The 25,129-nt window shown below is 48.2% G+C and overlaps 8 protein-coding genes and 1 pseudogene across 8 annotated transcripts, besides 7 other annotated features; 3 read left to right on the plus strand and 6 right to left on the minus strand.

Annotated features, from left to right (window-relative positions):
- Nucleotides 1-109: 109 nt before the first annotated feature.
- On the minus strand, nucleotides 110-3,259 carry TSTA_089780 (annotated as a pseudogene).
- Nucleotides 3,260-4,306: 1,047 nt separating this feature from the next.
- Nucleotides 4,307-6,632, plus strand: TSTA_089790 (alpha-amylase, putative; the record flags this gene model as incomplete). The annotated part of the gene is made up of 9 exons (XM_002478658.1): nucleotides 4,307-4,468; nucleotides 4,523-4,561; nucleotides 4,623-4,738; nucleotides 4,797-4,905; nucleotides 4,963-5,191; nucleotides 5,253-5,415; nucleotides 5,467-5,613; nucleotides 5,660-5,900; nucleotides 5,955-6,632. The coding sequence occupies 9 exons, from the start codon at nucleotides 4,307-4,309 to the stop codon at nucleotides 6,630-6,632; spliced, it is 1,884 nt and encodes a 627-aa protein (XP_002478703.1).
- Nucleotides 6,633-7,827: 1,195 nt separating this feature from the next.
- Nucleotides 7,828-7,860: a microsatellite.
- Nucleotides 7,861-8,303: 443 nt separating this feature from the next.
- Nucleotides 8,304-8,891: a mobile genetic element.
- Nucleotides 8,512-12,091, minus strand: TSTA_089800 (reverse transcriptase, putative; the record flags this gene model as incomplete). Its single annotated transcript, XM_002478659.1, has 2 exons — nucleotides 8,512-9,099; nucleotides 9,134-12,091. 2 exons carry the CDS (start codon nucleotides 12,089-12,091, stop codon nucleotides 8,512-8,514), a joined length of 3,546 nt encoding a protein of 1,181 aa, XP_002478704.1.
- Nucleotides 8,897-12,052: a mobile genetic element.
- A 68-nt stretch (nucleotides 12,092-12,159) lies between the features above and the next one.
- Nucleotides 12,160-14,145, minus strand: TSTA_089810 (uncharacterized protein; the record flags this gene model as incomplete). The annotated part of the gene is made up of 2 exons (XM_002478660.1): nucleotides 12,160-13,727; nucleotides 13,998-14,145. 2 exons carry the CDS (start codon nucleotides 14,143-14,145, stop codon nucleotides 12,160-12,162), a joined length of 1,716 nt encoding a protein of 571 aa, XP_002478705.1.
- A 619-nt stretch (nucleotides 14,146-14,764) lies between these two features.
- On the minus strand, nucleotides 14,765-15,741 carry TSTA_089820 (uncharacterized protein; the record flags this gene model as incomplete). The annotated part of the gene is made up of 2 exons (XM_002478661.1): nucleotides 14,765-15,668; nucleotides 15,692-15,741. 2 exons carry the CDS (start codon nucleotides 15,739-15,741, stop codon nucleotides 14,765-14,767), a joined length of 954 nt encoding a protein of 317 aa, XP_002478706.1.
- Nucleotides 14,846-15,703: a mobile genetic element.
- A 554-nt stretch (nucleotides 15,742-16,295) lies between the features above and the next one.
- On the minus strand, nucleotides 16,296-16,520 carry TSTA_089830 (uncharacterized protein; the record flags this gene model as incomplete). The annotated part of the gene is made up of 2 exons (XM_002478662.1): nucleotides 16,296-16,355; nucleotides 16,398-16,520. 2 exons carry the CDS (start codon nucleotides 16,518-16,520, stop codon nucleotides 16,296-16,298), a joined length of 183 nt encoding a protein of 60 aa, XP_002478707.1.
- Nucleotides 16,521-16,598: 78 nt separating this feature from the next.
- Nucleotides 16,599-16,775: a mobile genetic element.
- TSTA_089840 (uncharacterized protein) lies at nucleotides 16,766-17,672 on the plus strand (the record flags this gene model as incomplete). Its single annotated transcript, XM_002478663.1, has 2 exons — nucleotides 16,766-16,788; nucleotides 16,811-17,672. 2 exons carry the CDS (start codon nucleotides 16,766-16,768, stop codon nucleotides 17,670-17,672), a joined length of 885 nt encoding a protein of 294 aa, XP_002478708.1.
- Nucleotides 16,848-17,465: a mobile genetic element.
- Nucleotides 17,673-19,600: 1,928 nt separating the features above from the next.
- On the minus strand, nucleotides 19,601-22,924 carry TSTA_089850 (reverse transcriptase, putative; the record flags this gene model as incomplete). Its single annotated transcript, XM_002478664.1, has 2 exons — nucleotides 19,601-22,558; nucleotides 22,907-22,924. The coding sequence occupies 2 exons, from the start codon at nucleotides 22,922-22,924 to the stop codon at nucleotides 19,601-19,603; spliced, it is 2,976 nt and encodes a 991-aa protein (XP_002478709.1).
- Nucleotides 19,862-22,534: a mobile genetic element.
- A 393-nt stretch (nucleotides 22,925-23,317) lies between the features above and the next one.
- TSTA_089860 (uncharacterized protein) lies at nucleotides 23,318-24,097 on the plus strand (the record flags this gene model as incomplete). The annotated part of the gene is given in 2 exon segments (XM_002478665.1): nucleotides 23,318-24,031; nucleotides 24,047-24,097. 2 exon segments carry the CDS (start codon nucleotides 23,318-23,320, stop codon nucleotides 24,095-24,097), a joined length of 765 nt encoding a protein of 254 aa, XP_002478710.1.
- Nucleotides 24,098-25,129: the final 1,032 nt, after the last annotated feature.

The following is a 25,129-nucleotide window of genomic DNA, read 5'->3' on the forward strand; positions in this document are numbered from 1 at the left end:
GGGATAGAGTTCCGTGGTCTTATAATGATTCATGACTTCGGAGAATGGAACAAAAAAAGATACTGCTCCTCTACGCTACACCGGATAGAGGATTAAAATCACCATTCCAGCACCCAATCGTCATGCCACGCACCGTGTCCGGTCTTATGCTGCAAGCTAGCAATGGTTAGAACATGGGAGGTAGAGTTGTATTGAGCAGACTCGCTGATATTGGTGCCATCAAAACGGATATTATTAGGGGCGTGATTGACGCCCAGAATCATCACTTTGTCCAAGCCATTCCTTTCAGTCCAGGACCCGGATGATATAGCAATCACTTTCGATTTGGATGCGGTAAGATCAACGTAAAGGCTCGCTTTAGGATTGAATGACTCTCCGTCATCCATATAGAGACATCCCGAAGCATTGCCCTTCTCAAGAAGCGCTACAATCAATGACCATAGAGTATTTCGCGCCTCTCGGGTGGTCAGTGCCGGCTGCTGTATGGGGATGACATTGCCGCTGCGGATGAAGACCGGAATGTGGACGAGTGGCGCATCGATGGTGGTATTCACACCTGGCTGTGCGTAATCCACAGCCGTCTGGGTATACCAATCATACCACTTCTCTCCATGGTCCACACCAGGGAAAACTCCATTGACAGTACTGGCAGATGGTTCCAGAACTGGAACAAACATAAGAGCAGGACTAAGCAGAAATTGAGTTTCCACTGAGGCAAGAGAGGGATCGTTGGGAAACTCCCAGGCCAAAGCCCGCATGATGGCTGAGCCAGTGGTGTAAGCCCGTTGCAACAGGGTGTAGAAATATGGCAACAACGCATCGCGAATTGACATAGCATCCTGCGATGCCTTGATAACTGAGGACCAACGATACGGCTCCTGGGGATCGGCAGCTAGGCGATTATGATTCCGGTAAAAGGGGAAGAATGCAGACAGCTGCATCCACCTGTTGCACAGTTATTCGTCTGTGTTACCGTCAAAGCCACATGTATCGACTCCAAACATGGGAATCCCGTAGAGTGAGAATTGAAGTGTCTGTGGGATGGAATGAATAGTACATGTATGCCCACCTCGCGTAGTTATCGCCACCCCAATGACCAGGCCACTTGCCAGATCCAGCAAATGTCGAGCGACCGATAATGAATAGACGTTTGTTCGGGTTTATCGCGAGTAAACCCTGGTATGTCGCATTGATTGTTTGATGGCCATACAATGAATGGACATCATACTCCGCAGTACCGTCAACATGTGTAGCGTTAGGAGAGACGGCATGAACGGCATGAACGGCAAGATCGTGCCCCGTTTGAACATTATTGAGAATATATGGTGGCCAATTGATGTTCCGAGTACCAGCAGTCGGGGTAGTTTACAGGTACGCTGCGGTGGTAGTGGGCGACGGTGATTACGTGGCGGAATTTGCTGCATCTTGGCTTGAGGATGCTGCAGATGCAGAGGCAGCCTTAGCAGTGTTGGTAATGTTGAAACCTTCCGGGTAATCGAAAATAAGGTATTTTGGATCGCCAGGCAATTTGAAACGTGGACAGCAGGGTTCAATGAACAGAGTCGGAACCACAGCTATCAACGCAGGAGGAAGCTTCATTCATATCCATTCAGATTCCGTCAAATTCTACGTTTTCATGGCATTGTACCAGCTCATTTCCCCAAAACCGGCCTCAGGATGGTGAAAATCGGTGAAGACTGTATAACCAGGCCAACAAGAGCCAATATACGTGCTGCCATCAGGATTCTTGAGCCAGATGTAAAGCTCGGTATCCTGGTCATATGGCGCGTATCTGATTACTCATTAGCTTCGTTTGCAGACTGGGAAAGGAAAAGTCACGAGCCATGAAACTTACGCATCAGACAAGTTGTTAGGGTTGGGAACATATATTCCAGTGTCGAAAATAGACACGTAATGTTGGCCAGACTGGTGCAATCTGTCTAGGAATGCCTTGCGTTCTTCATATGAGAAGCGAACTGGGTCATTCTCAAAGTTACGATATCCCTTCAATAATCAATATCGGTCCTGTCGGAGGAGATTAGCTATTGTTATGCAACATGATGGGTGTTTCCGGCCGGGTTTTGCTCCTACCAAATGGTCTCTAGAGGTATATTGAACTTATCAAAATTTGCTACCACTTCCTCTAGTTCAGTCCATTTACGATACCCCCAGCGGCATTGATGCTAACCGAGAGTGGAATATTGCTGCATTGCCGGCAGACCGACGGTGCTACTTAGGTAGCTTTGGGTCACTTCAGTGGCAGAGGGCCCAGCGTAGAAGTACAGATCGATGCTACCGCCAATCGTACGCCATGCAGACTCGCGACTGAAGTTTTACCTCCTGGCCATGAGCGTTTCTAAGAAACGCCCCGTGAGAGTAGGAGACATGTTTTTGGGGGCTAGGAGCTTCGCTACTTTTGACAGGGTGACGCAGTTTGTCACCGGACACTTCACGCTACCATGCATGTATCGAGGTAGAAAGGATGAGCGCCGTACAGGTTACTAGTGATGACAAGGATTTAGCAAAAATCCAATAGGAATCAAATTTCCGCTTGAATTCTGGAATGACTTTACCTGGCAAATGGGCCGGCAATTCTGCGGCATATGTAGTCAGGGTCGCTTTATCCGGACTCCGCAATCCCTGAATCCGGTCTCCGAGACCGTATAGGTTGTAATCTTCTGGCAAGACAGTGATGGACTCAATAGATTGGTTTTCATAAATCAGTTTTGACCTGGCCGTGTCGAATAAAACGTCTCCGTCTCTTTCCGAACCACCTGGAAGTTGAAATTCGGTTCGTTGGACCAGGTGACAGCGAGCTCACTCTTTTCGACGCACATGCCTTTCTCGCCTCGATGTTTGGGAACGAGACTATCCGGAAGGATATACCATGTTGACTGGGAATATTCAATATCGGCAGGAATAATTTCGACATTCAAACCCCAATCTGATAGCTAACGGTAAATTTCAGGTTTTCAACATCGATACCATAAACATTGCAGGGCGTTCCAGTAACCTTGAGAGATGCAGTAAACGCGGAGTCGGTTTTCCGAACATCAGATGCACTGTAGCCAGCGCAGGCATCCTGCGCATTGACAGGTTACGGATCGTCGATGTTGGCAATGAAATTCCGTCCACTGGTGGATGAGGAGGGAATTGTGTACTGGGCACCCTGGCTAGTACTCGTTGTTGTGGATATAGCAATTTCAAAAGCCTCCAGGGCCAGCGCAGGATCTGAGAACGTCCGGAGTGGTTCTGACATTATGATCGGCAAAGTTCATACTTAGGCAGACTTGTATTGCAACTCGTGGTTGAATGTGACCATATATTTTATTTATACTCACGTCCAGTCCAGCCACTCAACATGACCAAGGCCACGCTGGGGCCTCGAGTCGATCATCAACAACTGTTTGTATTTTATTGCCCACCAAGTCGGTCTACTGTCATTTCTGTACAGATAGTAACAGCTTGTGTCTTCTGATCCGAAAACATGAGATCAGATACAGCCGCCAAGGCGATTATGGGTATCTGGGGCGCTGGTTCTTTCAAGAATCTGGTTTGAGTCCCAGAGTGAAGTGCTCGTGATCCGGTGGAGCTTATGGCAGCCTAAAACTGTTTACTCCTACACTTGCTTGATGACGCTTAAGCTTTTATCTTTTCCTACAGCGTGCGGGTATGTTCCCAGATGGGGCAAACACTCATTAGCTAGGTTTTCGGATTGTTGTAAATCCAGAATCTTGTTAATCAATCGACACTTTCATGATAGGCTGATTTCTCCGGTGACTGCCCGAGGCCTCCCCATAATTACTCCGGCATATAATCTTCAGCCTGGACTGGACTAAGTGCCGGCGCTAGGCAAATTGACCGCTGGAATCATTGGATGACGGAAAGCGATCTGAATGCTGAGTGGAATATTTCTGCAGATTCTCTCTGGCTGAAAATCCTACTTCATGCGGAGTGATTTCGGTAATTGTTCTGAGGCTCTTACTCTATTCAGCCACGATGCCGAGTTGCCGGCATATTCATCTGTGAGAACTCATAGAAAGTACCTTGCTGGAGCCAACATTGATGGCAACACACCGGGTATACCAAGCCCTTAGCAATATGCAAATATACATTTCGTGTCTTCAGATGCCGAGCCTGTCAACTCTGCTCATCTCCGCAACGTTCTGGTATGCAAATGTGCGCTAATCGGTGAACACGCCTGAGTGATGGCACCTATATAAGAACCAAGCACTGTCTTCATGATGGGCATCTCATGTCATCACCTAGGACCTTGCTTGAACTGTTCTGTCCTTAAGCTAGGAAGATGAAGCTTTCACTCTTAGCGACGACCTTACCCTTATTTGGGAAGATCGTGGACGCACTAAGTGCAGCTGAATGGCGTAGTCAGTCTATCTATTTTCTTCTGACGGACAGATTTGCACGAACAGATGGCTCAACCTCTGCTCCCTGTGACCTCAGCCAGAGGGTAAGTATATGTTCCTTCAGGTATCCAAATCCAAGCGCTAAGATGGGGCTGTAGGCTTACTGTGGCGGTAGTTGGCAAGGTATAATCGACCATGTATGTTACCCCAACCTTACTCTTTAGTCATGAAACATACCGCGGCCCCTAACTTTCGTAGTTGGATTATATTCAAGGCATGGGATTCACTGCTGTTTGGATCACGCCGATCACGAAGCAAATCCCACAAGCGACGAGTGAGGGATCTGGATACCATGGTTACTGGCAACAGGATATGTATGTGCCCAAGGATCTTGTTACACCGCTTGTTTCTAGCGTTTGACAACGACAATAGATATAGCGTCAACTCAAACTTTGGTACAGCTGATGATATCCGGGCGCTGTCGAAGGCCTTGCATGACAAAGGAATGTACCTGATGATTGATGTTGTTGCAAATCATATGGTACGACGTTAACGGTCCCCCTTACCCGTCTCCGGGAACCTAACACTTGAAGAATAGGGTTATAACGGACCTGGTGCCTCAACTGACTTCAGTGTTTTTACACCCTTCAACTCGGCCTCTTACTTCCATTCTTACTGTCCCATCAGCAACTACGACGACCAGAATCAAGTAGAAAATTGCTGGTTGGGAGACGATACCGTCTCTCTGACTGATTTATACACGCAAAGCAATCAGGTGCGCAACATTTGGTACAGTTGGGTTAAGGATCTTGTAGCCAACTATACTGGTAAGTCCAGTCAACTTTTCTCAGCGTTGCCAGTGCAAGGTATGGGGTTAATATGGAGTAGTGGACGGCCTTCGTATTGATACTGTCAAGCATGTTGAGAAGGATTTCTGGACTGGGTACCGCGAGGCTGCTGGAGTGTACACGGTTGGGGAAGTTCTTCATGGAGATCCTGCTTATACCTGTCCTTACCAGGGATATGTTGACGGAGTTTTCAACTACCCGATGTGAGCCATCACCATAGTTTATCTAGCCTCCTACTGACTGAATGAAACTAGTTACTATCCTCTCCTCAATGCATTCAAGTCCTCCAGTGGGAGCATCAGCGACCTGGTCAATATGATTAACACTGTTTCATCTGATTGCAAAGACCCATCATTGCTAGGAAGCTTTATTGAAAATCATGACAATCCTCGTTTTCCTAGGTACTGTACCACAGACTCCTGAAAGATAACCTATTAACCGTTGTAGCTACACTTCGGATATGTCCCAGGCGAAGAGCGTTATTGCCTATGTCTTCTTTGCAGATGGCATACCCACTATCTACTCCGGCCAGGAACAACACTATACCGGGGGCAATGACCCCTACAATCGTGAAGCTATTTGGCTCTCAGGCTACGCAACTGACTCCGAGCTATATAAGTTCATTACCACCGCCAACAAGATTCGAAACCTTGCCATATCCAAAGATTCCAGCTATCTCACTACACGGGTATGTACATCGACAGCGTTCCTCTCCTGGCACGTTAATAAAGCCTTGTTACAGAATAACGCGTTTTATACGGATAGCAATACTATTGCAATGCGCAAAGGCTCTAGTGGCTCCCAAGTTATCACCGTCCTTTCTAATTCCGGCTCTAACGGGGCCTCATACACACTCGAACTGGCCAACCAAGGTTACAACTCCGGCGCCCAACTGATAGAGGTGTACACTTGCTCGTCTGTCAAAGTCGACTCCAATGGCAACATCCCCGTCCCAATGACTTCGGGTCTTCCTCGAGTCCTTGTTCCCGCCTCATGGGTAACGGGAAGCGGGCTTTGCGGCACTTCCTCCGGCACTCCCTCAAGTACAACTTTGACTACTACGATGAGCCTAGCATCGAGCACAACGAGCAGCTGCGTGTCGGCCACATCACTTCCAATAACTTTCAATGAGCTAGTGACAACGTCGTATGGGGAGAATATTTTCATTGCGGGATCCATTCCTCAGCTTGGAAACTGGAATTCGGCAAATGCGGTACCTCTTGCTTCGACTCAGTATACTTCAACAAATCCAGTCTGGAGTGTATCACTTGATCTTCCTGTTGGATCCACGTTTCAATACAAATTCATGAAGAAAGAGAAGGACGGCTCAGTGGTCTGGGAGAGTGATCCCAATCGGTCTTACACAGTGGGTAATGGATGTACTGGGGCGAAGTATACAGTAAATGACTCTTGGAGATAGCTTCTGGAGGTTTTGCCTACGTGTAAACAACCGAGATAGGTAGTAACTCTTGTTAGAAGCGAAGGATTAATTACCAGGCTAAATCTTGATGATAAGGATTTGATCTGAACAATGGAGATGTGGATTCCACTGCGTTAAAAAGACATGCGCTATATTTCTAGTAGTAGTAGTAGTAGATTTGGTATACCTGCTGTAGCTAGCCACGGTCTAAGAGCTACTATCCAGGTGTGTGCCGAAGCCTGCAGGCACCAAGAAAATCGTGGCACAGCCACGGGGTGGTGGACTGTAGGAGCGCACGAGTGCCACAGAACGGAAGCTAAGAAAATAAAGTATACAAAACAATCAAACAAATCCCCACTATCTCTGGAGAATCAACAAGTGAGAACATCCGTACTGCGCGTGCGGGCTATCTGGCCAATCCGTGAAGCATATCCTCATGGAATGCCCACTGTATGTAGATGAACGTGCGCTTATGGATTCCACCGTACGACCGATTTGCAAAAGCTGCTCAGCGAAAAGACAGCTGCAGTCGCAATCGCACGGTTTATCATTGATACGCAAGTGTTAGATCAATTCCGTGGGGTGGATCCGGAAGTAGTAAGCATGTATAAAAGCGCAGAAACAGCAGCTCAATCAGGGCTTGCAAACGACAAGGACACTGACGTGGGAACACGTACGAATGCACACGAAGATGACGTGCGCTCCAGGTCAGCCTCGTTGTTAGTAATGACCAATATTGACACGAACACGAGCCTTGGATCGAGGGATTCGGATCCAGCCAACGGGGATGTTAGTAGGGGACATAAGGGTCGGATTTGCGAAGGGTGAGATTCGTGGGTTCTATGAGATTGTTGGAATGTGAGAAAACCGTACAGTTTGTATGTTATGAGAGTGCGAAGATGTGTGGGTGGTAAGATATGAGGATATGTGGTTTTGAAGCGAATTGGTTATGTGTTTGATATGTTTGCATTCGTTAGTCTTGTTTCCTTAGCTTCCGTTCTCTGTGGCGCGCCCCTATGGCGCACTACCCATGGCTGTGCTGCGGATCTCTTGGTGCCTGCAGGCTTAGGCACACACCTGGATAGCGGCTCTTTAGACCGTGGCTAGCTACAGCAGGTATATCAAATCTACTACTACTACTACTATAAGACCTTATGGGGAAAGCGGTCTAGAATGGCAGAATTGCGAGATCATATGATTGATTGATTGATTGATTGATTGATTGATTCATACACGCATCTAAGCCTAGTGGCCGGCGGCGCCTTCTAATTGGGCAGCGGGCGTACTACCGTATAAAAGCATAAATCAACGTCAACGTGCCAAGACGCTTCCGGCTTGACGCTGACTTAGTCAACTCCACGCGAAAGTCTCGACACGTATCCGTATCCAGATCCGAAGACCACCAACAACAGATAACGAGCGAACAGAACGCCGAACCAACAAAGGAAATGTGTATATATACAAAATGAGTGAAGGATCTCGGTGCGGGGTGACGTGATATTTATGTTTTGGTGCCCGGTTCTATTTCCAAACGTGTCAAGTGGCTGATCCGTCCAAGCCGAATCAACATGGTTACTCTTCATCAGGGTAGTGTCGCACTCACTGTGAGCGCGTGGTTGTTAAGGGGGTTACGTGATGGAACTGCGTCAATAGACCAGTCCGCATCATAAATTCAATACTCTGCCGAACCCACTGAGGTTCGCTAAGGAGCTTCCGATAATCTGTTTCGCGTGCTTCTTTCCAGAGAGTCTCCATACGCAGGTTTATATGGGTAGGACACCGTATGAGGACGTGGGCCGTATCCTGATCCCCAAGGCCACATTCGCATTGAGGTGAGTCTTCAATCCGTACACTCGCTAGGAAGCTGCGTAGCGCTGATTTACCTGTTTGTAGTTGGATTAACACTGAACTCCAAGCCCGTCGTAATCCCTCGTGCAGCTGCAACACCATCTTCGTTGGTGCTTTGATTATCCGATAGAGATGCCGTCCATGGTTGGCATGCTCCCACTGTTCCTTCCACCTCTTTGCAAAGCCTGCATGTAGCCTCTGGCGACACACTGCCATAAGGATAGTTGACTGATTTGGAATATACGACATTCGTGCGGCGTGTGGTGTAGTCTGATTGGGTGCGCTGATCCTGGCTATGCGGGCGTTCTCCTGTGTACGCCGTGTCGCCTCGACTGCAGCCAACTTTGCCAGCTGGTCTGCTTTCTCGTTGCCTGGGACCCCTTCGTGGCCTGGCACCCACTGTAGTCGTACACACGCCATCGAGATCGGTTGTCGCGTAGGAGGCCCAGGTGTCGTACGATCCGTCGAAGGATATACTGCCCAGAGGACCGCCCTGGCTAGCACGTGGCGCGTATTGCGGCTTGATTATCTGTGTAGATTGTGGCTTCGTGTGGGTTGTCGTCGCATGGCTGGCTTCGGAGTAGGATTTCCAATGCCGCATCGATTCCCTCCAGTTCCCCTGCATAAACAGTATGTGTGTCAGATGAGCCTACTGGCTTATAAGCCTGTCCTATTGATGAGTAGACCGCTGCCCCAATCCCATTGTCAAAGCCGCTCCCATCGGTAAAGAACTGTATTGTTGTATCTGTTCCTGAGATTGCTTCAATAGCCTTGATAGCCTCCTCACGGGTATCGTCAATCCTTGCTTCTGGTGGCTCCCACCACGGTGGCACTACAAAGGGGTAGATTGTCTCGATGCGTTGGCTAGTATCACTCCCCAGTTTGCGGTCGATGGCTGTTTCCAATCGATGAAGTGGCGACGTGTATGGGTCGTTACAGTGGGCTTGGCCACGTATTTGGTAAAGCGTAGATCGAAGTGGTGAGGTCATGATCCGCAGGCAGGCCTCCTCAGCCAGCTTTGCGAGCGTGAGCTCTGCAGGTGGTACATGGAGACAGACCTCTAGGGCCTGTCGTGACGTACGTTTGAACGCGCCGGATATCTGGTGAAGAGCCTGATCCTGGATCGATCGGATGGCTTGCTCTGCAGCTCGCTGCGCACCGGTGAACCCTCTTCCACCTCGTATATACCACGTGGAGCACGCGTACATGATCTGTGGTTGGAGGACAGCCGTGTATATCTTCCTTAGATGAACCAGGGGCGTTCCCCATGTCGATCCTGCGATTGAGCTTAATCCCGCCACCAGTTTTGCAGCCTTCTTTCTCATCTCCTGTACGTGCACTTCCCCAGTGAGGTGGGTATCCAGATAAACTCCTAGATATTTGATTGAGTCCGTAGGCTTAATTTCTACTCCCTTGATTATGAGAGGTACATCCAGCCTACCACTCGGCTTAGGCACCATTTGGTGCTTCCGCCAAAAGTGGGTAAGTTGATATTTGGCAGGCGCAAATTTAGAGGCATGTGTCCTCTCCCAGCGCTCTGCAACCTGGTGTACTTTGGTGAGTGTGTGGCAGTTGGCTGCGGCGGAGGTCCCGTATGTCATAATGAAGATGTCGTCAATATATCCAAGTACAATCACGTCCGGGCACTCGGCGAGTATCTGCTCAATAAGATCTGCATTAAAGAATAGGAATAGGATTGGTGACAATGGGGAGCCCTGCGGAATGCCTGTATTGACTAGAAATTCCCCCATATTGCCCTCTAGGAGTGTGATTGACGTGCGGCGATTGCTTAGAAAGCTCTCAATCCAGCCAATCAGGTCATCTGGCACCTGGCGCTTTCGTAGGTCGTGTATCAGCCTTATATGATTGACGTTGTCAAAAGCCCCTGCCGCGTCAAGTGCAAGCCCTGAGGCTACTCGTGAGCCCTCTCTCCACGCACTATGGGTCTCTTCTAGTAAGAGATGGATTGCTAGTTCGCATGAGCGGCCGCGACGTCCTCCAATATGTTGCTTTGGTAAAAGATTATATTGCTCCACTAGATAGCTGAGACGTCTGGCTAACACTGATTCTAGTGCTTTGCCAATCGTGCTCAGTAACGCTATTGGGCGGTACGCCTTTGGATCAGAGTAATCAGGCTTTCCAGGCTTGCGAAGGATGACTGTTGTCGACTTTCGGAAATGGTCAGGGCAGTATTGTTGACGTAGACATGCATTAAAGAGATTAACGAGATAGGCCTCGATAGTAGGGAGCAGCCTTTGTAGGACCAGATTGGGGATTCCATCTGGCCCTGGTGCTTTGTCGGGCTTCACGTTGGTTACTGCCGTTCGGACTTCGTCTAACGTGATTGGTGGCATCGTATACGGTTTGGGATATCTATATTGTGGCCCAATATCTGACAGATCTGCCTCCGGGGGCTCTGGGTGGAGGACCTCTCGGAATAGGGCTGCTTTCTCCTTTGGGGCTGTGTAACTCGTGTTATTGTAGTGTAACGTTGGGGTAAACGTGGCACGTGGTTTGCCCCTATTGCGGACCCAACGGGCAATTCTCCAGAATCCATCTATTGACTCTGTTGCCTGCTCAATTCGTTGGCGATGTAGATCTCGTGCGAGCTCATTGGTGCGCCGTTTCATCTCTTTCCTAGCCTCTGCGTAGTCCTCCCATGCCTGATCTGTATTTATACGACGTGCGTGTCGTCTACACCTAGATACGTGGTGTTTAAGCTTCGCCATCTCTGGGGTGTAGCCCGCTCGTGAGTAGATGCTGATCTGTTTTGTAGGTGTCGCTTGCTCAGCTGCCTGATTGATTGCCTCAACTAGATAGCGGATCGCCTCATTGATCGCCTCATTGTCATTGAGCTCCCTTGGGTGCCAATTGTATATGTCCATCAGTTTAAGGAAGAGGTCCCAATCTGTTGCATTCCACTGCTTGCGAACCAATGGAGGAACACGTATAGCTGTAAGGTCAAATTGAGTGGAGATTGGGACATGATCTGCTCCGTACCACCACTCTGGCTTGGTGTCGCAGCTCACTACCCGGTTGGCTAGATTGTGCGATGCCCACACCAGATCAATTGTAGATTTGGCGTTAACCCTCTCGTACGTGATCGTGCCTGGTGGCAAGAGCTGCTCGAGCCCATGCTCATCCATAAGATTAATCAATTCAGTGGCCTCCTCGTCAACGTGTCGGTACCGCGGGCCCGCCCACAGCGGGTGATGTCGGTTGAAGTCCCCCAATACAATATGCTGCGCCCTAGGTGCCATGGCGGTTTGCAGGGCGCTAATTACAGATTCCTCGTTACTATTGACTCCTGGATTGTATACATTGTGAATATGGATGGTTCCATGGGCGGCTGTATGAAGTGTCAATGTGCTCAGATCTCTATTATGGTATTGGACCTCCCATGTGGCTGGATCTAGCCCTCTATTGACGTAGAAACAGACTCGTGGGCGTTTCTTGTATTCTTCCTTGGGTGTGGGCTGCAGTAGGATATGGAAGCTGCCCTTGAGCGCTAGTGAGTATGTTGTTAGTGGGTCGGTATGTTTGTTGATGTAGGGTTCCTGGATAGCCAGGATATCGTAATTTTGCACCTCGCTCTCACCAAAGAGATGCATCTGGACCTCGTCCCGCGATTTCCAGCAGTTAGCCTGCAGGATTTGTAGTCGATTGGTGTTACGATACATTACTGATTGTTAGCCCAGGTGCTGTCTTCAAGGTTCGTGGTCATTAGCGTATCAGCCTCCTGAGCTGGCTCGATTGGATCCTGAGGGGCTTCGTGGATTGATGGCTGGGTAAGTTCATCCTCAGATGAGTCATCGTCTGGGATCGTACGCACACTCTTACTTCGGCGGACAGTCCTAACAGCTTGCACATGTGAAATTTCTAGTGGAGCAATATCTGATTGCAGAACCGGGGTTCCTGGTGGAGGCTTCGTATTCTGACGTGCACGTGTGTTATATGTATATTTGATCTGGGTCTCAGGTCCTGTCTTAGGTTCAGGATTAGGATCTGCATCTATAACTAGATCTTTATCCCACTGCGCTCTCATAGGCTTTTTCGAGGATCTATTGGTAGGGTCACCTGATGTAGGGCTTATCGGCTCGGGCTCAGATCGTTCTGCCACTCGTTTTCGGGCGGCTGCTGCGCTCTTACTTCTTGAGTTGGCAGATCGACGTGTGGTGGCTGTACGAGCCGGTGCGCGAGGACTTCGCTCTGTATTGGCTGCTTCAGCTGGTGTAGGGTCATTTGGTGAGATGGCTCCGGGCTGACTATTGCCAGGTCGTATCACAGGAGTGTGATATTGTGGGCCGTATGTACGTCGTTGATGTGCCTCTGCGAGGCATGTAGCTCGTATCGGGCACTCCCTCGCGTACGCAAAGTGTTTCGTATTGAGTCTCTTGGCAGGATCTTTGATATGGACATTTTCTGCGGTGCAATTAGCACATTTAGCGTATTCTTTCTCTTTCGGTGTAGGGCAATCCCCTGTATCATGAGATCCAGCGCAGTACGCGCAGCAGATCTGGCGCTGACAGTGCCTGGCGATATGTTTATACATCTGACACTTGAAGCACTGCTGGAGATTGGCTGCTTTGTCGTATATTGAGACATTGTGCTGTCTTCCCTTAATAATAAGGCCGCGTTGGATTGCAAAATTAGCAATCCTTTCATCATCAAATATGACTACAAGGTGGGCATTTGTGAGCTTCTGTTCCTTGATCTTATACTCGCTTAGGAGCCAGCCCGTGTGTGTGACATTCATAGAGGCTGGAAGCTGCGCGAACACCGGGGCGTTCTCTGAGGTAAGCGTGGTTATGAATTGAGGCTGTTTGGGGTTGATATTCGTGTTGACGCCGTGTACGACGACGCCCCATGTACGTTTTCGTATACGTGCTTCGTTTCCGAATGCCCTAATCCAGTCCTTCTTGCGGGTAAGCTGGTCGACGTCGTCCACTGTGCCTAGTAAGAGTATAATATCGCCACTAGGTAGTATACGGGCTGCCGCAATTCGTCGATGTGCGATGGTGGTGTCTTGAGTGCTGCGTATTGCGAGATTTGCCTTCTCCACCACCTTATCCGGGAATCGACGTATCGGGTTGAGGATATTTGGATCGGTATGTTCCAGATAGACCTCTAGGTCCTCCTGGCTTGGATATGGGGTTGATGGCAAGCTTCCTCCACTACTCAATCCCACGCTAGGGACCGTGGGAGGGTTCGAGGGCACCTTACGTCCCCAGGCCTGTACGTACGACTCTGAGCTAGTTGTCACGTGACTGAAGCTTGGAGAATTTTTCGCGGTACGTGTCCCTGGGGATGTTGGGTGGCATATTGCCTCCACCAGGCGGTTCGTGTTGCTTTTGGTCGTAGTAATCTCTCGAGAGGCCTGAGATACCTCTTTCTGCGTCTTTTCCACGTGTAATTCGACCTTCGCGAGCCGCTGCGCTAGTTGCTCATTCGTAGGCGTATTCTTCACCCTTCGAGCCAGGTATAAGAACGCGTCAACCACGGAAGTAGAGAGCTCACGGGGCATGCCAATCTCCAGTGCTTCTTGGTGCTTCTTCAGTGCCTCGAGATCTTTGATGGCTGCAGCTACATATGCGCGTATATCAGGGTCATCTGCAAACCGTGGTTCTGGCCACGGAGTGCCCTTTTTACCTCTTTTCGGGCCCATGCTTCAACCACGTCGATTGAGCAGGCGAAAGTTGGTAAATAGACTGTCAAGGAGGTCTATTTTCACTGAGATTCTTTCCAGCAGTACTTTTTACCTGCGTGGGTGCGTTTTCATAGGTGCGCGAGGTTTTTTTTTTTTGCGAGATCATATCAACTTGCCTGTAGCTTAGACCTTCCCTTCTTCTTTTCCTCTCTCTTCCCAAGCTTAGGATTCTCATTAGTTAGGACATAATAACATTCAGTTCGAAATCTTTTAGTTGTCAGAATCAGAACGTCACAGCCAATGGATAAACTATCACACTTACCCGAAGAAGTTAGCCCAAGAATATGCGTGTCACGGGATTACCGGAACTGGGAACTAATCAGTGACTAGATATATTGTATCGGCGATACAATATATGAGAGCAACGATACAATCAAAGAGATCACCGACAAAATATGTTGTATCATGGATATATCGACGGATGAATATATAAGGACACTCATTTACCATGTATCTAGTTTTATTTTACCGTCTTGAATTAACTGTGATAACTTGAGTATACGTTCTTCTATCGAACCGGATATTCATCTTTTTTGTTAAGACTTTGCTTTCAAGAAGCCTTTCGTACTTAGAAGCCTTATAACTTCAGTTCGTTATAAGCTATCCGAAATATACTGAGCCCATTCAGATACTGCAGCTGCTCAAAACCAGGCGCGGTTGGTTTACTAGCTGCGCGTTTAGCAGCTTGATCAGTCTGTTCATTCCCTACCACTCCTGAGTGGCCCGGAACCCATTGTATTGTTACTAGCTGATCTCTCATGGCTAGCTTCTCCACTGCCCTGTGAGCCCTAAGAACAAGGGCTTGCCCAGGGGCTGGTCTTGTCGATCTGAGGCGATCAATAGCATTCTGCGCGTCAAGGAACACCCAGATAGGACCGAGAGGTTGCCTCTCAAGTGCCCATTCAAGTGCTGTAGCTACTCCCATTAGTTCCGCGTCAAACACCTCGTGTCCGTGGCCCATTGGCACTTCGACGTGTTCCCAGGGGCCTCCAGGTACAGCTTGTAAAGCGACACCGGCGCCGGCACGTCCTGTATCGAGTCTAGAGCCATCGGACCAAAACGTCATTCCAGGGCGCTGTTGATTAGCCTCCGTTAGGGCCTCTTCATTGTCAAGGACTCGGATCGAGCCTGGGAAGCCTTTAAGCTCGCATTGTTTAGTCCTTTCGATTCCTCCCGAGGGGTCTCTGCTCAGCCGTTGAGCGAGGTGCTTTGCAAGCCTTTGGCTGAGTCGATTCGGCACCTTGTTATCTCTAGAGGCCCACTCACGGTCGTCTAGCGGTTGCTCTCCAGGTTGTGCGTGGAGGTCACCATATCTAAGGGTTACTGGAAGTATCTGCGCTGTAGGATGCGTGTCAGGCAGTGTCAGTAGTCTTGCTGTATATTGAGCCACTCTAGCGTCCAGTAAGGCTGTCGCTGGCTCTAACGCTGTCTCTCTGATTAGAGCTCCGATTGGGGTCTTTGGAAATATGCCCGTGATAGCTCTGGCTTGCTTATTAATTAAGACCTGGACCCTTTGTGCCCACGCTTTCTGGCCTTGCCACTAGACTTCCGCATGACCCAATATAACCCGGACCCAACCCGGACCCAACCCGGGCTGGGTTGGGTTTTGGGTCGAAGACTCTGACCCAGCTTTGGGTCCGGGTTATACTTGGGTGACCCAGCCTGGGTCCGGGGCCCCAACTTGGGTTACAAACGTAACATATATGCTAAGGCCCGTGACTATATAAATTATGCATTTTTTGTCTGTAATATTCAGTATTTTCTTTACAGCTAAATCAAGAGAAGCAAGAACAAGAAAGACTAAAGAATATCAAAGAATCAGAAGGCAAAGTATAATATATTTCTATCTCCAGCTGAAATCTAACTATTGGTTTATCCCCGTCCTAGATCAGCTCAATAGATTTGAAGAAAGGGCGGTCCAATAAAGTGAAGCATAATGGAATCTGTTTTGATTCCTAATATTCTGCTTGATTTCTAAGAAAGGGGTGCCGGGAGTTCAGCGCTATAGAGCAGTGTGCTCACCGCCCAGCTGTATACTTGATCGCTTCAATGATCGCCTCATTGAAGGTCAGTTATTATAAGGCTTGATATTGACGTGCTAACACTAACTAATGATACTCAAAGATATCGTCATCTCGACTCTTGCGCTTCCGTCCTGAGACCCGTACCTGGGTGTTGTTCCTAGGCAGTGGTATCTGGGCTTCACCTACTTCATCTGCCTCGCCTATCTCGTCTAGCCCTATCTCATCATCAATTATAGTATACTGCTCTTCAGTATCACTAATTAGATCTATCTCAATCTTGTCAAGCTTTTCATCCTTTGCAGATTCCATTTCCTCATAGGAGAAGAACTTCTCCAGAAGCTTTGCCTCCTGCTATTCTATATCAAACCTTGAAGTGCAAAGAAACATCATTAATTCTTCAATTGTCTGCAACTTTATTCTCCCTTGATGATAATGGCAGACATCCCGAGCAGTATTAAAGAGCCGTTCAACTCCCACGTCTGTTGCAGGAAAGGAGAGTATATTCCGCGCAAGGGCAGCAATTGCTAGAAAGCGAGTTTGATGCTCTTTCCAGAATGCAAGAGGCGCAATATGAATAGTATCTATTAAGTAGTTAGTAGCCCCTGGGAACACGTAGAAGTGCCAATGGGCCACGGACACGAGGTCTTTGACGCAGAACTAGTGGGAGTAGCCACAGCCCTTGAATGGGCACTGGAGAGGCAACCTCTTGGTCCTATCTGGGTGTTACTTGACGCACAGAATGCTATTGATCGCCTCAGATCGACAAGGCCAGGCCCTGGGCAAGCCCTTGTTCTTAGGGCTCACAGGGCAGCTGAGAAACTAGCCTTGAGAGGCCAACCAGTCACAATACAATGGGTCCCAGGCCACTCAGGGATTGAAGGGAATGAGCAGGCTGATCAAGCTGCTAAACGTGCAGCTAGTAAACAAACCGCGCCTGGTTTTGAGCACCTATCTCTGGCGCACGTTAGAAGGGCTTGCACGGAAGCAAGGAGAGCTGCAGTATCTGAATGGGCCCAAATAAATGCTGTACAAGGCAGGCATAGAGACGGACGTGTCTACAAGATGCCTCGAGGTTGGAACCTTGACCCAGTGGCAGGAAAAGCTCCAAAAAGAGTGGCTAGTCGTTACTACCAGTTAAAGACAGGACATGCTCCAATTGGCACCTATCTATACCGGATAGGCCAACGGGAATCGCCTGAGTGTCAGGCCTGCAAGGAACCTCATGAGACAGTAAGGCATGTACTCTTTGAGTGCCGTGGACGTCGTGCAGGACGAAGAACTCTCTATCATGCCCTCAAAAAAGCAGGCGTGCCACTGCCTACAGCGGCTGAGGAAAACCCCGAGGCTAGGCTATTTGCTGAGCCTAGAGCGACGCAGGGCTTGCTGCAATTCGTGGCTGAAGCCAACCTATTCAATGATAAGGAGCGGACAGCCAGAGAGGCTGAGTCTAGTGATGCGTGAGGGTGGGATACGTTGGAGGAAGGTGGCCTAGGTGTCACATTGGAGGATGAATAGGGGTGAGGGCACACTAGTCAGAGTTTGTACTGATTAGGTGTGCCCACGGGTTTGGAACTATAAGGGATCTCCGGAAGGATTAGCCTAGGGAGAGTGCCCAAAGGTCCCTGGCATATCGGCCACATGGGGACGAGATAGTGATTTATTTTGAATTTTTGTATGTAGGATTCTGATAGGGGTGAGGCCTGGAGGGTCTCACCAAGGCTTCCAGAGGTCTGTCATAGCCAATAGGGCTGGGTACGGACAATAAACTTGAATAATAATAATAAGATGAAATGGAAGTCGATTAAGTATAAGGAACTGTAAGATATCTTCTTCCCAAGCTTCTTGCGAGAAAGATATATTAGTAGAAGATTCTCTCTAATATTAGTATATAAATTAAGTTAGCAAAGTAGACACAACTAGGAGTAAGTATTAAAAGAGAAATCTGTAAGAATATAAGAACATACACTATTCTTAAGAAATTCAGTTATCTCTGCTCTCTTCCCTCGTTCACTCTTTAAATACCCTGCTATCTTAAGCTGCTTCTGCATTGTTGATGTGCCATGATATTGTATCTTGCCCTTTGTCTTTGAGTTGATAGTATAGGGGTGCTCAAGAATAGCTCCACAGCGTTGACACATGACCTTTAGCGCACCATCTGTGACAGCCAGCCCTGCGGCTTGACAGCTCTACGGCTTGGCGACGGAGCCTTCCGTACAGTGTCATCCTAGGAGGCTTTTCCCGCTATCTCAAGATAGGGCTTGAGCCCTAAGCAATGCTATATTGGGAGCGGTACTGTATTGGGAAGTTCCGTCCACACAAAGGATCATATGAAGGAGCTGTGCGTAGAGGGGCGCTGTGTTTTTTTTCTTCTTCTTTCCTTCTTCATGCTTGTTATTCTTCGTAGATAGGCTCACCTAGTTAGCAACAAATGCAAGGTATTGGCCAGCGTCACACCATCTATACTATGAGCAACCTGGTGATAATGGCCCTAAATCTCTGCATGTCGCGTCGAATCCCAGTTAATCTTGCTCTTTCTCCCAAAATTGGTCTGAAGCCACCAATCCACCCAGTCATTATGCGCCATTCTATCATAGAGAAGAAAGGCCTTCCTTCGGTCAGGTCTAACGCGTGTGAAGAAAGAGGGGATTGCTAGAGGAATATTTGGTCGGAGAAAGTCTTGGTCGGAGATGTCTAGTGCATATTGACTAGTAGATGGAGTAGCCAGGTGGTTTGATGATGTTAGATAGCTATGATTATCTATGTTACCATTATAAAAGGAGGATGCGAAGTCAGAGCTGACTTTGCGACATAATTAATCAGCCTGGTAGATACCTTAGAAGGTAAGGAAGAAGATAGATACTCATAAAGTAATTATATTTAGGGATAATAGAAAGTAAATCGACCTTAAAAGTAGGGAGTAAAATAAGCAAATGCAATATAGAAAGGTAATGTATGAATCTGTTAGACAGAATGGTATTTTTTAGATGATCTGGGATTTCCAACCAGCTATAGAATCCAAAAGCCATCCTCAAACGCATAAAACTTCATCTAGTGCCCCTGAAACTCGACTTGAGACGTCACAGTAGTATTCCTTGGAACAGTGAGAACCCCAAGTCTACTATTATTATTATTATTAATCAAGTTTATTGTCTATACCCAGCCCTACTGGCTATGACAGACCACTAGAAGCCTTGGTGACACCCTACTGGCCTCACCCCTATCAGAGTCATACATGCAAAATTCAAAAATCACTATCTCGTCCCCATATGGCCGATATGCCAGGGACCTTTGGGCACTCTCCCTAGGCTAATCCTTCCGGAGATCCCTTATAGTTCCAAACCCGTGGGCACGCCTAGTCCGTACAAACCCTGACTAGTGTGCCCTTATCCCTACCCATCCTCCAATGTGACACCTGGGCCACCTTCCTCCAACGTATCCCATCCCCACACATCACTAATCTCAGCCTCTCTGGCTGTCCGCTCATTATCATTGAATAGGTTGGCTTCAGCCACGAATTGCAGCAAACCCTGCGTCGCCCTAGGCTCAGCAAATAGCCTAGCCTCGGGGTCTTCCTCAGCCGCTGTAGGCAGTGGCACGCCTGCTTTTTTGAGGGCTTGATAGAGAGTTCTTCGTCCTGCACGACGTCCACGGCACTCAAAGAGTACATGCCTTACTGTCTCATGAGGTTCCTTGCAGGCCTGACACTCAGGCGATTCCCGTTGGCCTATCCGGTATAGATAGGTGCCAATTGGAGCATGTCCTGTCTTTAACTGGTAGTAACGACTAGCCACTCTTTTTGGAGCTTTTCCTGCCACTGGGTCAAGGTTCCAACCTCGAGGCATCTTGTAGACACGTCCGTCTCTATGCCTGCCTTGTACAGCATTGATTTGAGCCCATTCAGATACTGCAGCTCTCCTTGCTTCCGTGCAAGCCCTTCTAACGTGCGCCAGAGATAGGTGCTCAAAACCAGGCGCGGTTTGTTTACTAGCTGCACGTTTAGCAGCTTGATCAGCCTGCTCATTCCCTTCAATCCCTGAGTGGCCTGGGACCCATTGTATTGTGACTGGCTGGCCTCTCAAGGCTAGTTTCTCAGCTGCCCTGTGAGCCCTAAGAACAAGGGCTTGCCCAGGGCCTGGCCTTGTCGATCTGAGGCGATCAATAGCATTCTGTGCGTCAAGTAACACCCAGATAGGACCAAGAGGTTGCCTCTCCAGTGCCCATTCAAGGGCTGTGGCTACTCCCACTAGTTCTGCGTCAAAGACCTCGTGTCCGTGGCCCATTGGCACTTCTACGTGTTCCCAGGGGCCTTCAGGTACAGCCTGTAAAGTGACACCGGCTCCTGCACGTCCTGTATCGAGTCTGGAGCCATCGGACCAAAACGTTGTTCCAGCACGCTGTTGATTAGCCTCTGTTAGGGCCTCTTCCTTGTCAAGTACTCGGATCGAGCCTGGGAAGCCTTGGAGCTCGCATTGTTCAGTTCTCTCAATTCCTCCAGAGGGGTCTCTGTTCAACCGTTGAGCAAGGTGCTTTGCAAGCCTTTGGCCGAGTCGATTTAGCATCTTGTTGTCTCTAGAGGCCCATTCCCGGTCGTCCAGTGGTTGCTCTCCAGGCTGTGCGTGAAGGTCACCATGTCTGAGGGTGACTGGAAGTATCTGCGCTGTAGGATGCGTGTCAGGCAGAGCTAGTAGCCTCGCTGTATATCGAGCTACTCTAGCGTCCAGTAAGACTGTCGCTGGCTCTAACGCTGCCTCTCTGATTAGGGCTCCGATTGGGGTTTTTGGGAACATGCCCGTAATACCTCTGGCTTGCTTATTGATCAGAATCTGGATCCTTTGTGCCCATGTTTTCTGGCCTTGCCACCATATCTCGGCACCCCATAGCAATTGGGCTTGCACTGTAGCCTTCTGTATGCGCCTCACTAATGCTGGAGGTAACCCATTAGCTCTGCAGAGTGAGTTTAACCTGATTATCGTATTTCTTGCTGTCTTAATTCGAGCGTTGTAGTGGCTCTTCCATGTAAGTTGGTTATCTAGGAGTATCCCTAGCCACCGTACTGTAGATTTGACAGTTGCCGACTCGCCTCCAACCCTGATCCGGGCTCGAGATACGTTTTGGGCCACTTGACGTCTGTGTCGTCTATAAAAGAAAGCGGCCTCAGTCTTTTTGCGATCAAATTGTACCCCGTTAGCCACCCCCCACTCGATAGCTACTTCCGCGGCTTTCTCGAGGATCCTACAAGCCTCCTTCACTGAGCTTGCGGCTGTTACTAGGCCTTGGTCGTCCACAAAGGATAGACATCGAACCTCCGGCACACTCCTCTCAATGGCTCTTGATAGCCCATGAACGTATAGAACAAAGAGAATGGGTGACACCGGAGAGCCCTGAGGTAACCCAGAGCTTATCGGTACTTCCTTTCCCACGTGTCCATCAATCACAAGAGTGACTCGCCGGTCAGATAGAAATGAGATCACCCAATGTATAAGATCTCCATCCACGCTAGCCTCTCTGAGTACCTCTACCAGTTTTGCTAGGATGACATGGTCAAAGGCCCCCTCAATATCCATAAATAGAGCTGCAGCTAACTTTCTATTTGCCCAAGCTTGATGGATCTCCTCAACTAGACATGCCACAGCATCAATTGCACTGCGTTGCCGACGGCCTCCAAATTGACCATCATGGAAGAGGTCTTGAGCCTCTGCAAAGTTTGTAATTAACTCTGCTACGAGCTTCTCAATTACCTTGCCTAGGCACTTCAATAGGCTTATCACTCGATACGCACTAGCCAGTGTGTAGTTGGTTTTACCGTTCTTTCTCAGTAGAACTCCCTTGGCTGTTTTCCAGACACGTGGATGTATCCCAAGCCTAAGGCACTGCCTAGTCAGGCTAACCACACGCTCCGAATCTAGATTCCATAAGAGCCTGATAGCCCTGAAGTTCAGTAAATCTGTACCTGGAGCTTTCTCTAGTCCCTGGCTAAAGAGGGCATTCTTGACAACTTCCTCGTTAACCAGCTTGTGGGCCGATCCTCGCTCAGGAAGCTGTAACTCCATGTTACTGTTTGGAGCCTGTGGAAAAGCACGGTGTCTAAAAACCTCCTCCTTCTCGCTAAAGGTGGCTGCAATCACCTCCCCTGAGGCCTCATCGGTGAGGGCTGGTGTGGTGCCTTGTGTTTGTGGTTTAGTATAGCGTAAGGCTGTCCAGCACCGTTTCTGATCTGGCAGAGAGCCCTCAGACGTGCCCTGAAGGAAACCCTCCCAGCACTCTCTTTTAGCTCTCCTGATCAGTGAATAGAAGCCCTTACGTGCTTCTCGATGCTCCTCGTCGCTAATCTCACCCGCACCCCAAGTCTACTAGTTGTTACACATCTCGCCAAAATATCTATACGAACCTAGCTTTAGAACCTCATGTATTCAGACAGACAACAGAATTTATACAAATTGTACTAGTTAACTGGTGTCACCAAGTTCAGAATACGAAGGCTTTTGACAAAATCTAATAGGGTTTAATTAGTTTATAAGATCCACCTTTCTATGGGTCTAACCCAGAAAACCCAGCAATAACCCAGTAAGAACCCAAATAACCCAGTCATAACCCAAGTAACCCAGAAAACCCCCAATTCCCACCCCAACATCCCTTTCAGATCCTTGAAAATTTTCAATCTACGTCGGTATAAGGAGCTCGCAGGGGTAACTGACCTCTAATGAGGCAATCATTGAAGCAATCAATGAGGCAATCTATATACTGCCGGGCGGTAAGCACAAAGCCCTAGGTTATATTGCCAGACCTCCGGCACCCCCCTTTGTAGAAATCAAGTAGGGTAGTAGGAATCAAAATCTATTCCATTAGTGGTGTTCCGCACTGGGTGTCGAACTTTTGTCGAACTCGGCTTGGCGCCCAGCCCTCTCAAAGGAGCAAGCGGTGAAAACTGATTACATAATTTTCTTGGCAAAAGTTCGACATTTTGTCGAACTTTCGCCAAGACGCTAAGTCATGTGACTAAACCTCTGGCCTGTTGGGGTACGTAAGCTTGGAATTAATTTAAATGTTAGTTACATACATATCTTTACTAGCACAATATCCATAAAGCAATTTCAAAAAGTATATGTATGGATTCGCAAATCTCAACCTCGAATGAGAGCCAATTGGCTGCTAATATAGCAGCTGCAGCGCTGCAGGCCACCGAATCTATTATAATAACCTCCTCACCACCGCCGCCAGTCCGTTCGCAGCCTACAACCGATACCCAGGGTACCACCGATTCGCAAGCCACTTCATATAACAGTACTGACGACTCGGATTCGAATGAGGCTTCCATTAGTCAAAATACGGCATCTCAAGTGAAGAATAACAAGCGAGGGAGATCGCTCAAAGATGAAGAGCTTTCTCTGCTGTTTAAATGCGCGTTGGACCTCAAACTTGATTATAAACCAAAGAGAGAATATTGGGAAGCTGTTGAGGATAGATTTGTGCGCCTTATTGGACATTCTTATTCGTGGAAATCGTGCAAATCTCATATCGAGAGGCTCTCTAAGAAACGGCGCTTATACCTGGCTCAATACGTTACTGGTAGAGAGGCGGAGGCTACATCTGAGTTGGACGAGCTTATCGATCAATGGAACGACTTTATTGACGGATATGAGAAAGATGAGGCTGAGAAGTTGGCAGAAAAAAACAAATATAAGGAAAATTCGCAGTTGGTGCTTGCATATCGAGACCAACTGGTCTCAACAGGCTTGCAAAAATCCAAGAAGCAAGCGCCAGAGGAGCTTAAGCCGTCTGAGGATGATACTGGGTCTGATAATAGGAAAGTACCAGATATCGTAAGACTGCTACAGCCTCACGGCCGTCAAAAAAGCGGTCTATCCAGGAAGCGATATTCGCCTTAGTTGACGTATTAGAAGAGGATAGACAAGCGTCAAAAAAGCCTGAATCGGTTGCAAAAAAAAGCGAATTGGAACGGCTTTCTGGGGATGTCAAAGAGCTTCAAAATCAGTATAAAAATCTTGATGAGAAGCTCGATAAATTAATCTCAATGATAGGGGAAAAGCGTACGGGTTAGGGCTCATTATCCAGAACACCAAGATATTCCTCTAACGAAGGTGTCTCAATTCCATATCTTTTACTCACAAGATTCTCACGTAAACATGAGGCTATATTAGTGAGTAAAATAGATACAGCATAATAAGCAGCAACGGCTTGTTTTATTGGCATAAAGCGCATTTCCATGCCACTGGTTTTGAACTTTCCCAAATATCTGTTCTACAGATATTCGGTGAGCGCTTATCCTATCGTTTATCTCGATTTGACGTGCAGATAATTCCCCAATCTTCGGAAATGGTGTTAGGACAAAAGGACATCCCTGATATCCAATATCTCCATATAAAAGTAGCTGTTTTTCATTGCCAGCTATATAGCCTCAAGTCGTTCGTCTGTTCTTGATATTTGGAATATATTCGAATCTGCAATCTTACCCTCAAAGGGCCCAATTAGTGAGAGAACCATGCCATCTGGTGTGATGATTCCTTGATATTTGAAGCCATGGCGTTTCTTATATCCTGAATAGGCAATACGTTGATTTTTAGATGGCCGACATGTCGCCCTAAAAGTCCCATCAATACAACCCCAGCCCCTAGGAATAGCGCCCTGAGCTTCAAGGATTTGGGCGTACGCTTTACAGCGTTCTTGAGTAAGTAAAGGATGCCACTCTAATAGCCTTTTGTACCGACGATAAAGGTGTTGTAAGACGTCATTAAAAATGGTACTTATATAGCCAAATGAGCGCCCAAAAAAATCTCAAGATCTCGTACTCGTCGAGGGTAAGACAGGCGTGCAAGCAATATTGCAAGAGCCATAGAGGGCGACGGCGTTCTTCGTCCAGTATATGAAATTGTATGAAGCTCAAAATAAGGAAGAATTTG

Source organism: Talaromyces stipitatus, genomic scaffold (genome assembly GCF_000003125.1).
Source record: "Talaromyces stipitatus ATCC 10500 scf_1105507295527 genomic scaffold, whole genome shotgun sequence".
In the NCBI taxonomy this organism is placed as follows: Eukaryota; Fungi; Ascomycota; class Eurotiomycetes; order Eurotiales; family Trichocomaceae; genus Talaromyces; species Talaromyces stipitatus.